This window comes from Mastomys coucha, unplaced genomic scaffold, assembly GCF_008632895.1.
Source record: "Mastomys coucha isolate ucsf_1 unplaced genomic scaffold, UCSF_Mcou_1 pScaffold18, whole genome shotgun sequence".
In the NCBI taxonomy this organism is placed as follows: domain Eukaryota; kingdom Metazoa; phylum Chordata; class Mammalia; order Rodentia; family Muridae; genus Mastomys; species Mastomys coucha.
This window is the reverse complement of record NW_022196900.1, coordinates 86,053,124-86,067,393: the sequence shown is the minus strand read 5'-3', so window position 1 is coordinate 86,067,393 and position 14,270 is coordinate 86,053,124. Positions and strand designations below refer to the sequence as shown.

General features: G+C 45.8%; 1 protein-coding gene across 2 annotated transcripts in view; it reads left to right on the top strand.

The window, feature by feature from the left end:
• The window catches only part of Kpna6 (karyopherin subunit alpha 6), a 30,424-nt gene extending 16,300 nt beyond the window's left edge, over positions 1–14,124 (top strand). For both annotated transcript variants that reach the window (XM_031378797.1, XM_031378796.1), the window contains exons 3-14: positions 164–256; positions 579–678; positions 1,373–1,467; positions 2,563–2,694; positions 3,188–3,276; positions 3,721–3,820; positions 4,105–4,268; positions 4,572–4,650; positions 6,911–7,036; positions 7,483–7,610; positions 8,850–9,028; positions 9,946–14,124. In XM_031378797.1, the coding sequence (XP_031234657.1) occupies positions 164–256; positions 579–678; positions 1,373–1,467; positions 2,563–2,694; positions 3,188–3,276; positions 3,721–3,820; positions 4,105–4,268; positions 4,572–4,650; positions 6,911–7,036; positions 7,483–7,610; positions 8,850–9,028; positions 9,946–10,133 (1,473 nt within the window). In that variant the 3' untranslated portion in view covers positions 10,134–14,124. The remainder of the gene's footprint in view (positions 1–163; positions 257–578; positions 679–1,372; positions 1,468–2,562; positions 2,695–3,187; positions 3,277–3,720; positions 3,821–4,104; positions 4,269–4,571; positions 4,651–6,910; positions 7,037–7,482; positions 7,611–8,849; positions 9,029–9,945) is intronic.
• Positions 14,125–14,270: the final 146 nt, after the last annotated feature.

Here is a 14,270-nt window from a genome sequence, read left to right as displayed (position 1 = left end):
AATTTGAATAAATGTGTCTTAGAAAACAAAGCTGTTGAATGTTTCATGTCTGCTTAAGGGTTGGCCTCATTTTCCTCATGCTCATATTTTCTTGTCGTTATGTCATAATCTGCCTTCAATTTGTGAGTGATGTTACCCTCTGTTTCCTCTCTTCACTTTTCAGCTTTTTAAACGGAGAAATGTAGAGCTGATTAATGAAGAAGCTGCCATGTTTGATAGTCTGCTGATGGATTCCTATGTGAGCTCTACAACTGGGGTAAGCCCTTCAAAGCATGGTCGTAGCTGCTGTCGGGATGGAAATCAGATGGGAAGCTCTTCCTTGTCTTTTGTGGACAATCAGCAAGGATCCACTCTGATGCAAACCCTGAGGAAACATTAGGGAAGCGGCACCACAGCTGAGAATCCCTTTTAAATACTGTATCTTGAAGAAGACATGGATTGGATAAGCCCTCCTCCTGGATCTATTATGCCCTCCTCTCACTTGAGGATCTTACAAAGTAGAATGCCATGCAAGATTATGTGCTCCCTTCTGGCTTTATTATTGACCTGAAAGGTTGTAAACCTGTTTCCTGTTCTAGGAGAGTGTGATTACAAGAGAAATGGTGGAGATGCTCTTTTCTGATGATTCTGACTTGCAGTTAGCAACCACACAGAAATTCCGGAAACTCCTTTCCAAAGGTACAGAGCCTGGTCCTTCTCAGAGAGGGGCCATACAATTTAGCCTCCTGTCTCTTTCCTGCCCATTGCTCATCCTACCTTTCTGGCCAGGCTCTCTTTGAATAAGTCAGGTGGGTGTATTCCTATTTTTATTCTTAATATTCCCTCCTCTAATAATCCTTTCCCCAAAAACATTCAGCATTTTCAGTTTTTTATTTGTTTGTTTTGTTTTTCAAGACAAGGGTTTTTCTGTGTACCCCTGGCTATCCTGGAATTCTCTCTGTAGAGCAGGCTGGCTTTGAATTCATAGAGGTCCACCTGCCTCTCCTTTCCAAGCGCTGGGATTACAGGTGTGCGCCACCCTCCCACCCACCCACACACACACACACACACACACAAGTCTTTATTAGAAGAGAATTATATAGGCTAGGGTTGCTCACTCCTTGGCTCTCTCTCTGTCTCTCTGTCTCTGTCTCTGTCTCTGTCTCTCTCTCTCTCTCTCTCTTTTTCTGATGTGCTTACATACAGGCAGCCACAAGTGAGCAGACCTAAGTTAGGTTGCCTTTACACTTGTAGCATGCTGAGGGTATTCCAAGCTGTAGATGGGCAAAGGACAGTTTTGGAATGTTTACAAAAGTGGCCAGAGCATCTTGGATTGTGAATGGATCGGTCCAGGCTTCTCCTGACATTTCTTGTTTTTCCTGTCTTCCTCTAGAGCCAAGTCCTCCAATAGATGAAGTTATTAACACTCCAGGAGTAGTTGATCGGTTTGTGGAGTTTCTGAAGAGGAATGAGAACTGTACATTACAGGTAAAAGCTCTAAGTTTCTGAATGGCCAGATTAGAGTTCCTCACATGACAGTGGGCTGTCTTTGTAAGTTAAGTAATATGGGGAAGTTACCATCCTTAAAAACAGCCTCAGGGCTGGGTGTGGTAGCACAAACCTGTGCTACTAGCAAAGGGAACAATCCTCCGGGTTTGAGGCTGTCCCATTCTCCACAGTGAGTGTCTTTTTAAATGAGAGAGACCGAGAGACGGGAGACACACACACACACACACAGAGAAAGAGAGAGAGAGCGCTCATCAGATTAAGACCTGACAGTGTGGCCCAGGACACATGATAGAAGGATTGAACTAACTTCTGCAGGTCTGCAGGTTGTCCTCTGACCTCCACAAGCATGTTATGGTGGATAGATGAACACACAGACACATAAATAAAGGAAAAGTTTTTGGATTGCAATAATTATGTGAACCTGGCTGAGTTTCCACAATGTATATATACAAAGTGGAGGAAGCTTTAAGCCACCCTAATACTTTAAGCCATCACACACTGACACTTTAAGCATGCGGTAGGCTGCGACATGAGGATTGCCACAGGGTTGATATCAGCCTGGGCTACATAGCTAGACTTAGAGGGGGCTGGGGTGAGAGGGAGAGAAGCCATAAAGGAAGTTTTTAATTTCAGAGATCTAAGGATGTGATACACTGTTTCATTATAAATCAGAGAGTTTAGTGCACCTCTAACTTACCCTGATGCAAATCGCTTACTGTGTCTGAGTCTCTGTTCTCAGATAATGAGCAGATCCATCAGAATTTGCTTGAAACACAACAGTGAGTAGGTGGAGATATAGGTGTGCTGGCTCGTGCATGTAGGGAACAGAAGCAAAAGCTCAAGGCCAGCCTTGACCACAGACCTGGGGAGGAGGGAGTACACCATCACTCTTACCCTGAGTCCATCTGCCTGCACACATGCGGCGTGCACATCCCCTCTGGCTGCTAGCTAAAGGGTGGCAGAGAAGAACGCCTTTGGTTTTGGCTTCTCTGTGTGCTAGAGATTGGCTGTTGTGGGGTAGGTAGGGCTACTCAGTCTGCAGTGACCTCAGTTGTGTCATGATCTCCCTTTCAGTTTGAAGCTGCCTGGGCTCTAACAAACATTGCCTCTGGAACCTCTCAGCAGACCAAAATTGTCATTGAAGCAGGAGCTGTCCCCATTTTTATAGAGCTGCTTAACTCAGACTTTGAAGATGTACAAGAGCAGGTAACTCTCAAGATTTGGTTAATGTTTTGGCGGTACTTACAGTATAGTAAAAAACAAACATTAGTGCATGTTTGGAGAAATGAACAAGGCTTGATGCTCCATGAATGAAAACTGGGTAGCCTGTGCTACTTAACCCAGAAATGGAAAGCAGTGGTGTGGAGTCTTTCTCTTTTACCTCATGTGGCTCTGGTCCAAGGCAGAGGAAAAGTCAAAACTTTTTCTTTCTCCCTTCCTAGTGGAAGGGATGATAACGTCATAGTTTGATGTCTCTGGCTTCAGTCCATGTGTCAGCCTATCTTTCCCTCTGAACCAGAGCCTCCAGAGGAACAGCTCATGCAGAGCAGTGCTCAACAAGAATAATTCTAGCCCCCAGAACCTAGGAAGCTTACTTGAGCGTGCGTGGTCCTCATCCTGTGGGACCACTTTGTAGCACTGACTAGAAGCATTCACAGAGCTGCCAGGCTCTGGTGACAGTTCTCTCATCCCTTCTCAGGCAGTCTGGGCTCTTGGAAACATAGCTGGTGACAGTTCGGTTTGCAGAGATTATGTCTTGAATTGTTCCATCCTTAATCCTTTGTTAACGTGAGTAATTAACAGCATTTGCACTTGGGGGATCTGTAGGGTGGCTAAGTGGTAGTGCATTTGGGGGGGAAGTTTCCTTTTTCCCTTAAGATAATAAAGCCCTGGGTGGTGGCACACACCTAGAATCCCAGCAATAGGGAGGCAGAGGCAGGCAGATTTCTGAGTTCAAGGTCACCTACAGAATGAGTTCTGGAGGACAAGAGTTAAACAGAGAAAAGCTTGTCACAAACAAAACAAAAACAGTAATAGTGGTGCTCGCCTTTAATCCTAGCCCTTGGGAGGCCAGCCCAGTCTACATTAGCAAGTTTCAAACCAGACAGGACTGAACAGTCACCCATTTTCAAGAACAAGCTAGTCCTAGGGTCTGGGTTATCCTCTAGGGCTTGTGGGCAACAGCCCTGTGTTAGAGCCTCAGTGCTCAGATTATGGCTTCATTGTTTACAGACTCCTTACTAAGTCCACACGACTGACGATGACTCGGAATGCAGTCTGGGCCCTGTCAAACCTCTGCCGAGGGAAGAACCCTCCTCCAGAGTTTGCAAAGGTGAGAGCTACCTACTAGCTGTAAGTGACACCAGATCTATCATAGGATTTCTTTTTAAGTTTTGGGAAGACCCATGAGAGTCTCAAATGATGTGAAAGTAAAAGGCAGTTGTCAGTATAGAGGGCGATTTTGTGTGCCAGGGTAGGAAAGTGAAAAGGTGGTCCTGCAGGTTTGATGGCATTCCCGGGGTGTAGAATTCCGTGTTGGGAAGGGGTAGCCATGATAGGCTTAGTGACAGAGCTGATGCAGCCCTGTGATCAGTCCTCCTCCTCTGCTTCCAACAGGTCTCTCCTTGTTTGCCTGTATTGTCCCGACTACTCTTCAGCAGCGACTCTGACTTGCTGGCAGATGCTTGCTGGGCCCTCTCTTACCTGTCTGATGGCCCCAATGAGAAGATCCAGGCAGTCATAGACTCTGGAGTCTGCCGGAGATTGGTAGAGCTTCTGATGTGAGTGGTTTCAGTTCAAGAGCGTGAAAATTTCCTTAGCTTTACCAAGGTCAAAGTCCTCTAGCCACAGTGAGGCATGGTACTATGGCTGTGATCCCAGCACTGGGTGACTGAGACAGGAGAGTGACAAACTCAAGAACAGGCTAAAGACTTTCTCACAAAACAAAGCAAAAAAGCCACAAACAGGAGATTGCTAACCTTACCCAAAGATCTAGAGCTGCAAGCAATACTGCCAGTGTTGGTTTTCAGCAGGGCTGAATATGATGTGCTGTTTCTCCACTGATAGCTGTTTTTCCTCTGTAGGCACAACGATTACAAAGTGGCGTCTCCTGCCTTGAGAGCTGTGGGTAATATTGTCACTGGGGATGACATCCAGACCCAGGTGAGGAAGAAGAGGGATGGGATTGTAGCCAGGTCAGCTGTGGGAGACCAGAGAGAGCTGCTTGTGGACCAAAGTCTTCCTATGTAACTGCATAGTCTAGCAGAGAAAGCATGACTTTAAGTAGTTTTAGCACTGGCAGACTCTGGATTCTCACAGTTCCTTCTTCTCTTAAACAAATTAGAAACAAATCATCCCATTGGCACTTGTGCAAAGAAAGCTAAATGGAGTGACTGGCTTTAGTGGAACAGTGTAAGGAATGAAGTCTGATCCTTTTGAGACACTGAAAGCTGTGGGATCACCAATGCTTCTAGGCCTTTACGGTCTTGTAGACATCACCTCTTGCTAAACTCATGTGAATCCTTTTAGCCCTGTGGCACACACTGTAATCCTAGCACTTACTAGTTAGAGGCAGAAGGCCCAACTAGTTCAGGGCCATCTTCAATTACATGAAACCCTATCTCCAAAACCCAAAAATATGAAAAATATTTCCTACAAACCAGTAGCAGAGTAGGTATAAATCTGCTGGGGAGGCTGAGGCAGGAAGGAAGGAGCCCAAGGCTTGGAGACCAGCCTTCACAGTGCAAGGTCCTGTCTCAGAAGACCCTGCACACACGTGAACATGGAAATGTAAGATAAAGTAGAAATGGCCCCACAGGGAGGGCACCAGAAGTTTCCCTTGTTCAAAACTTAGAACTCTGCTGATTTCCTTCCTGTCTGACTTTGTCAGCAGGTAGTCTCCATGAGTTGGTGTGTACTCTAGTTCCTCTTGCTGGTGATATGTAGTTTTGTTTTGTTTTGTTTTTTGTTTTTTCAAGATAGGGTTTCTCTGTGTAGCTCTGGCTGTCCTGGAACTCACTGTGTAGACCAGGCTGGTCTTGAACTCAGAAATCCGCCTGGCTCTGCCTCCCAGAGCTGGAATTAAAGGTGTGTGCCACCACTGCCTGACTGATATGTAGTTTTATTTCACTGGACTGCTGTAGACATGTCCTTGTGAGTGGAGTCACACCATATTAGTCCCTCATAGCTGGCTTATGTCTTCAAGCTTCATTTGTGTTGTTCATGTGTCAGAATTCTCATATTAAGGCTGAATGATATTGTCTGGAATATACTATTTTTTAAATTCCTTCATCCACCTTGCAAACATTTGTACTTCTTAACTGTTGTAAATAATGCTGTTAGGGACCCTGGTATGCAGCTATGAAGTCTCTGCTTTCATTTCTTTTCATCTTGTATGTGCAAAAGAGATTAGACAACATGGTAACTTATGCTAATTTATAAATTTAGTTGCTGTGTCATTTTAAGTCTATACCAGCTCTGTTCCATGTTCCAGTTTCTCCCTCTTTCCAAAACATCTCATTTTCTATTGCTCTTCTAATGAGTGTAAAGTGCTGTCTCCTGGTTTGATTTTTGTTTCTCTACTTATTGATAAGTCATCTTGAGCCTATTATGTGTGCTTCTCTTTTTGGAGAAATGTCTTTTCAAGCCCTTTTCTCATTTTTAGTTTGATTACTTAGGGTAAGAGTTCTTCATAGGGCTGGAGAGATGGCTCAGCGGTTAAGAGCACTGACTGCTCTTCCTAAGGTCCTAAGTTCAAATTTTAGCAACCACATGGTGGCTCACAACCATCTGTAATGAGATATAATGCCTTCTGGTGTATCTGAAGACAGCTACAGTGTACTCACATACATAAAATAAATAAATATTCCTTAAAAAAGAGTTAATATACAGAGTATGTTAAGAACTTACTTATTTTATTTATATGGTATTCTGTTGCTGTCTTCAGACACACCAGAAGAGGGCATCAGATCCCAGTACACATGGTTGTGAGCCACCGTGTGGTTGCTGGGAATTGAACTCAGGACCTCTGGAAGAACAGTCAGTGCTCTTTTAACTGCTGAGCCATCTCCCCAGCCCTGGATATTAACTCTTAACGATGTTTGCAAGTATTTTCTAATATTCTGCAGGTTTGCTTTGTACTGTTTATGGCATCTTGATGCATATCTTTTTTTTTTTTAAGATTTATTTATTTACTATATAAGTACACTGTAGCTGTCTTCAGCCACACAAGAAGAGGGCATCAGATCTCAAACGGATGGTTGTGAGGCACCATATGGTTGCTGGGAATTGAACTCAGGACCTCTGGAAGAGCAGTCAGTGCTCTTAACCACTGAGCCATCTCTCCAGCCCCCACATATCTATTTTTAATTGGGTTAATGCTAAATATCTAATTTTGGTACATCTCTTATGCTTTTGTGTTTAGGTCATTCTTAACTGCTCAGCCCTTCCTTGCCTCCTCCACCTGTTGAGCAGCTCTAAGGAATCAATCCGGAAGGAGGCTTGCTGGACCATTTCAAACATTACTGCTGGCAACAGGGCTCAAATACAGGTAGATTTGCTTCCAAAAAACTATCTTTTCCCATTAGAAACTAGAGCCAACACAAAAGGCAAGCTGTGTAGCTCAGTAGTAGGATGTTTGCCTAATTGAATTGCCCAGAGTCAATGCCCAATACCACCAAAACAACTAGGGTCAGTCATAGTGGCAGCTAGGTGCTCCACACCTTATCCCTTCTCTAGTAAGAACAAAGAGCCTGCAGAGGGGCTAACAGAAAAAGCCTGAGTTGTGATTCTTATACTAGGTTTGCTCTTTCTTCATCTTTTGCTCTGAGACAATGTCTCATGAAGCCCAGGCTAGCCTCAAATGACCTTGAATTCATGATCTTTCTACCTCTACCTTCCAAGTATTGGGATTACACAAACATATTTCACCATGCCTGATCATTCTGCTTTTTCTCCTTAAACTGCCTCCATCCTCCTTCCTCATTTCTCTTTCAGGCTGTCATAGATGCAAATATCTTCCCTGTATTGATTGAAATCCTTCAGAAAGCAGAGTTCCGTACAAGGAAAGAAGCAGCCTGGGCCATCACCAATGCCACGTCAGGAGGGACCCCTGAGCAAATCAGGTAGGATTCCTCTCCTAGCATCTTAGGTGATACGTGCGCTCCTTTAGTCATGGTTTCCATATGACTCTAAATGGCTTCTGATGGGAAAAGTCTGCCCTAGTCTAACCATATTAAGGTTTAACTAGTAAGTTGCTAAGTGATCTTGGACTCTGGAATAGATTGCTGTGTTGTTGATGGTGGTTGTTTTTCTTGAGACAGAATCTTAAGACGGGCTGACCTATCCTACTTATGTCTATACCCAGCTAAATCTTGGGGATTTTTGTTTGTGTTTTGTTTGTTTTGTTTTGTTTTGTTGAGATTAGTGTTCTCTCTGTATGCTAAGCTCTCCTGTGGTCCTCTTGCTTTAGTCTTTCTCAGGGGTTGACGACCCTCCAGTTTGTACCTATGCGCCTTTATTCTGGTCATCATCTGAACATTAGGAGGAACCATGCAAGTTGAATGTGTCTTTCCCCTAATTATAACCTACTGAAGGGAATAAAGTCTGTACATACTAAAGTCTCCTTTAGTCTTTCTACTAAAGGAGAAAGGAAGAGCCATTGACTTAAACATTAAAAGGAAAATATAAGATGAATATGATGGTGTACCACTTAAGTCTGAGAACACTAGAGGCAGAGACAGGCAGATCTCTGAACTCAAAGTCAGCCAATCTGTGTAGTGAATCCCAAGCAAGCTAGGGCTACAAAGAGAAATCACATTTAAAGGATGCCAGGGATAGGGAGGATGATTAAATATAGCATTAGATAGTAGGCCTTTTTAGATAAAAGAACAATATATAAAGGTCCAGGAATCAGAAATCTGAAGATCTCAAATTTGACCACAATTTAATAACCTCAGAATGGATTATTCTGAGTAGAGCTAAAGAGGTAGGGTGCAGACGGAAGACAGTCTGTACTGTCATACCAGTCCTGGCTGGCCTGGAACTCACTCTGTAGACCAGGCTGGCCTCGAACTCAGAGATCTGCCTGCCTCTGCCTCCCAAGTGCTGGGATTAAAGGCATGCGCCACCACCGCCGGGCGGAATTTCTTAATGTGTATAGGGTGATAACATTGTAGCCAAGGTGACAGTGGGACTCTGTGTTCATTTGGGAATAGGTCAGTGGCAGAGAGGGGGTAAAGATAAAAGGTGAAGGCTAGGTAGTTAACAACAGGAAGAGTGCCTTGTTGGGAGTATCAGTGTGTATGAGGGCACCTGGTGTACTTATACATTAATGTGGAGTGTATATCCTCTCTGGTCCCCAGGTACCTGGTATCACTGGGCTGCATTAAGCCCCTGTGTGATTTGCTGACTGTAATGGATTCAAAAATTGTGCAAGTGGCCCTTAATGGACTAGAAAACATTCTTCGGCTTGGAGAGCAAGAGGGCAAGCGTAGTGGCTCAGGGGTCAATCCCTACTGTGGCCTCATCGAGGAAGCCTATGGTAGGTTCTCTCCCTGACCTCACCTATGTCTGTTAGTGGGGAAGATGTTGGAGCACATTCAACGTTTTGTGAAACTTGTGGGGTTTTTTATTTTTTACTACATTTATCCATTCATTTGTGTATGTGTGAATATATGAGTGTGGGTGTACGTGATACAGCACATGTGAGATGAAGGTCAGAGGACAACTTGAAGGAGTGGATTCCTAGGATTGAACTCAGGTTGTCAGATTTGGCAGCAGTCACCTTTACCTGCTGAGTCATCTCACCAGCCCTGGAGTCTGTGCTTGTAAAACCCGTGATGAGTTCCTGTTCCAACCAAGCTATTCAAGCACGGGGCTTCAGACCTTTCCTTGGGAGTAGCTGCCGTGTACTGACTAGCTGGGTAGATAGAAGCAATTGTTATCACTACTAAGTTTTCCTGTCCCACCACCCCGTCCTCCCTCTGAGGAGCCATAGGTGAGTGCTTATCTCATAGGTGCCACCACCCTGCAAAGAGGAACAGGGAAAAATTTGGTTCTACTACCAGGGGCTAGAAGACATGCATTCCAACATTCTCTTCTATAAAAATACTGGATTGCCTTAACCAACCCATCTCAGAAGAAGCAAATCAGGATTAGCCCAGAGTTAGCTTACAACAGAATTCAGTCTAGAACCTCTAATCAATTGTATTGTGCATGTGTGTGTCAACCTGAGGTATCATTCCTCAGAGTAAGCTAGGCTAGCAAGCCAACCAGTAAGCAAACCCCAGCTGGTTTGTCCCAACTGCATCCTCTCCAGCCCCTGCTAGGGTTACACATCCTGCCACCATACCTGGCCTTGAATTCCAGGTCAGGGATGATACGTCCCTGCTGCTTTTGTTTTGGAACTTGTGCTCTAGGAAAGGAAAGGTACATACCTGCTTTCTTCTTCCACCGTAGGCTTGGATAAAATTGAGTTTCTCCAGAGCCATGAGAACCAGGAAATCTACCAGAAGGCCTTTGACCTCATTGAGCACTACTTTGGTGTAGAGGATGACGACAGCAGCCTGGCTCCTCAGGTGGATGAGACGCAGCAGCAGTTCATCTTCCAACAGCCTGAGGCCCCCATGGAGGGCTTCCAGCTATAATGTCTGCCTCCGGGGAGGGGAGGGCATGGGAAGCACCAGCAGCCAGCAGAGGAGCAGCTTTCTGGTGGGTCCGGGAACAGCCACCCCACCAGCAGCCACCGCACACTGCTGCCCTGGACACTGTGCTCTTGACCTGCTTATCTCCTTCCCTGAGGCAGCGCCCTCTGGACAGACAGAACCTTCTGAGGCTCACATTGGGTTCTGAGACAAGAAGGGGACATGTGGGTTTCTCTTCCTTACACTTTATTTTGGCTGCACACATGTCTTTAACCCAGGAGCCCAGGGGTAGACAAAGGAGGACTGAGGTAACCAATTTGCACCTTTAAAATTTTTTTCTTTTATTTACTTTAGTGGTGACTTCCTTCCCAATTATCTTTCTTCATCCATCCCAGTCTTCTGCCCTGACTTGTGTAACTCTTGGGTACTTGAGCAGATGGAATATTCCAGAGGTGGGAGGTGGGAGGGGAGGGGAGAAGTCCGAAACAAAGTGTTCTTGCTCTGACCGAATATTAATCTTGTATGCTTGGATTATTTAATTTTTTCTTTTGCACATTTTTCTTGTATTAAGGTTGTTCTTCCCAAAAAGCTGGATGTAGGAACCCAGCCACCAGCATTGTCTGGAAATAGAGGCTAATGGGGAGGCCCCCATGAGACAACGGTCCCTCCCTCCCCCTGACCCTATGCCTAAGACCTCTTTAGTTTGGGAGGACCCCCCCCCTCTCACACTCCTGGAGCAAGTGTACCAGTGGAGTAGAGGGAGGGGCATAGGCCCTTAGATGTGGCTTCTCCTGTGTAGCTACTGACCCTGTTTCCTACCCACCTCCTAAATGGTGCGACCCAACTTCATTTGTTTACTTGAAACTTCACCTCAGAGTTGAATGAACTTCTGAGGTGGCTGTGTTTTCTCCTGAGCTTGAGATGGGGGGCTGTGGTCCTTCCTTCTCCTGAGGAGAAAGTCCTTGCTCTGATGGCCCTAAGTTGCAGAGGAGGTTGGAGTTAGCGTCGTGTATTGGGATAGTCATGAATCCCTGCCTTTGGCCTTTCTTCCTCCTCCTGTCATAGCTGGATCATGTATATTTCACTTCCAAAGGAGAGAAGGTCAAAAAGGCCTGCTGTCGTTCTTTTTAATAGTCTGTATTTTAAGTAGGTCAGTCTTATTTGGTCTTAGGAGGACAAACTGGATGTGAGTGGGACCCTGTGAGGAAAACCAGAAAGACGTACAAGTTTCTGCTCAGAGGACTGAGCTCGGTCCTTCCTTTCTCTGCTTGTATGCTGGGCCACCACTTGGGCCCAACTCTCACTTCTGGAACCTTTATGAAGTAAATCAGCTGGGTCTGATTGTTCCAGCCTGAGGGAAGCAAGCAGGGCCCCAAGGCCTGAGTCTGCTGCTCTGTTCCCTGCTTCCAAGCCGAAAGCATCCTGCCTTCTTTCTCTAACTCAGTGTCAGCCACTGTTACCCACAAGGAACCCTGTTGGCATCTCCCTTCTGAGGATCCTTGTGCCTGCCTTGCATTTCCCTTTTCTTGTGAGTTACACAGATATCTATCTCTCCCCGCCCCCTCTTGTGTTCAGTGCCTCAGAGGCTGGCCTGTTTTAAGGGGTTACACAGTACACTAAAACCAAGCTCTAAGAGCTGGGAGTGGGGGGTGTGCATTGTCAGCTAGGTAGACCACCTGTGGAGGTGGCAGCCCAGTGTCCCTTTGTGGTGACCCCCCCACACCCTTACCTGCACTTTTCTTCCTCTAGAATAGCACTGTTCTTACTCCTGTTCCAACAGATCTCTCCGTGCCCACACTTGCAGATCTAAAGTTCAGGTTCTTGCTGCTGGCCTCTCTGCCTTTCCATCTGCCATCTCTCCTTTAGTTTTGGGTTTCCTCTAAGAAAGATAGTTCAGGGCTAGCAGTTGATACTGAAAAGTTCAACCAACATTGGACCAGGTTGGCGAGTGCCTTCCAGGAAGGCAAGGGGCTGGGCCTTTTTTTAACTGGCTAAAACTCCTCCTAGTTCAAAGAAAAGTCCTCTATGAAGCCATCATTGCCCTTTATCTGAAGAGTAGAACATGGAACATCTCAAGTGACAGTTAGGACCCTGGCCCTGGAGCCAGATCCTCAGCACGAGACATCCGTGTCCTGCTTCTCTCTGTCCTTTTCTCTAATATCTCTGGCTTCAGAGCAGATCCTGTACCACATGGAAGACGCTGGTTATCTGGCTGCTCTAGGTGTTCCTCACAGATCATATCTAGTGACTGACAGCCTGCTCCGGGCTGACTGGCTTCAGTTTCCAGCTCTCCCCGGTGACTACAGCCCTGGATGTTGGTTGCAGCCTATTGGTATAACTGTATGAGTTCCAGCCTGCTTGGCACCATTATTCCTTGGGTCTGTGCACAAGAGTGCTTCCGAGGAGCAGGTATTGATAACCTGGTTTTGGAGACCTTTGTACTTCCTCCTGCACCTGGAGTCATCCCAGGAGCCTGTGTTCTGAAGCTAACAGTGGGTAGAGCTGCAGTTGTACTTAGCTGAGGGAGAGGGAAAGAAGGTGCTGATGCATGGAGTTTGTTTCTCTGAAAACAAACCAGTACAAAGACACACTTCCCACATGCAGGAAGTGTGTTTCTACTTCTATCTGCCTGCAAAGGTAGCAGCTCACAGCACTACATGTCCTGGGGGCCTCTGCTCTCTGTGCAGACCCCAGCTCTTCTCTTCCAGGCTCACTCATTTTGGTATCCATCCTCTTGGGTATTCTTCAGGCTTACATTCTAACTTCTCAGAGGCATAAAAAAAACCCGAGCTTCTCCAGGTCCCTGCAGACCCAGGAGGGAGACAGGATGGTGGCAAGCTTCCCTAGCAGGCTGGGGAAGTGTGCAAGGCTAGGTGCGCTGAGCCATACAAGATTCTGAGCAGTCGCAGCTTCAAGCGACACTTCCCTGAGAAGTGGTAAGAGACAGACTTCCTGGCACATTCTAGACCAATCTCACCCAGTATTTTTTTTTTCTGTTTTACCTTTTGTATTCTTTTGTTAAGCCAACAAACTGAGAGTTTGCCCCTCTAAGGATCCATGTGGTGGGTACTAGCTGCTCTTTGGCCAAAGGCCTTCCTAGCTGACTCAGTGTCCCAGTCTATCCTCTAGTCCCACCCCAGAATGCATGGCAAGGGAAGACTCTAAGGTCAACTCCAACAACTGGAATGAAAACTTGTTTTCCTTCTGAGAGAGCATCTTGTCTGAAGCCTGGACAGTGCAGTACAAAGCTGGCTGTGAGAAAGCAGGCAGGACCAAAGCTGGCTGTGAGGAAGCAGGCAGAAACTGGGGAGCCTGGCGACCAGAGGGGGCGCTCTTGTGATGTGTCTTCAAGGGCTTGGGCTTACCTACCTACTGTAGGCCAGCCTGACTTCTGATACTCACACTAGCACATTCTGATGAAGCCCACTAGCCCTGCACTCCTGTGGCTCTGATTTTCAAGTTTCCATTTAGAGAAAGGAACCCTAGAGCATGTGCAAGAAGCTGTGAAGGAGGACTGAGGCTGCCTGGAAACCTGTCAGGGGCTCACACCACGACCTCTTAGAAGCTGGGCGTGGGTGCTGGCTTTGTTAGCCAGCTCTTTTGGGAAATGCCTTTTTTTGACCTATTCTATAAATGAAGTGGGTATGAGGTCTCAGCTACCTAGCAGATGGAAACATCACCCAAGGTCAGCTTGGGTTTCCAGGTAAGAACCCTAGAAAGGTGAATTTAATCCTTACAGGTTTTGTTTTCCAAATTCATTTGCTTTTATTTTTCTAAGAACTGTAAACTCTATTTTTTCATGATCTCAGGGCCCCTGGGTAGACAGACAAAGCTTGATTTCAGAGCAGAGATAGGCCAAGAAACCATGGCATTGAGTGTGCTGCGTCCAGACAAATGATATTTATATACACATCCAAATTTGAAAAGAAAATGTATTTCTTTAGGTTTCAAACACTGTAATAGATACAAAGCAAAAATAAAAACATGTTGCAAAGTTCTAAATTGTTTTCTTTGGCTTGGAGTGACCCTGGACTGGGAAGTAAACGTGAGACCTGGGCTATAGATAGTAGAGAACTTGGCTAAGCATGCCTGAAGCCCTGGATCCAACCCTGGGTATCAAATAAGCCAGACACTGCTTGT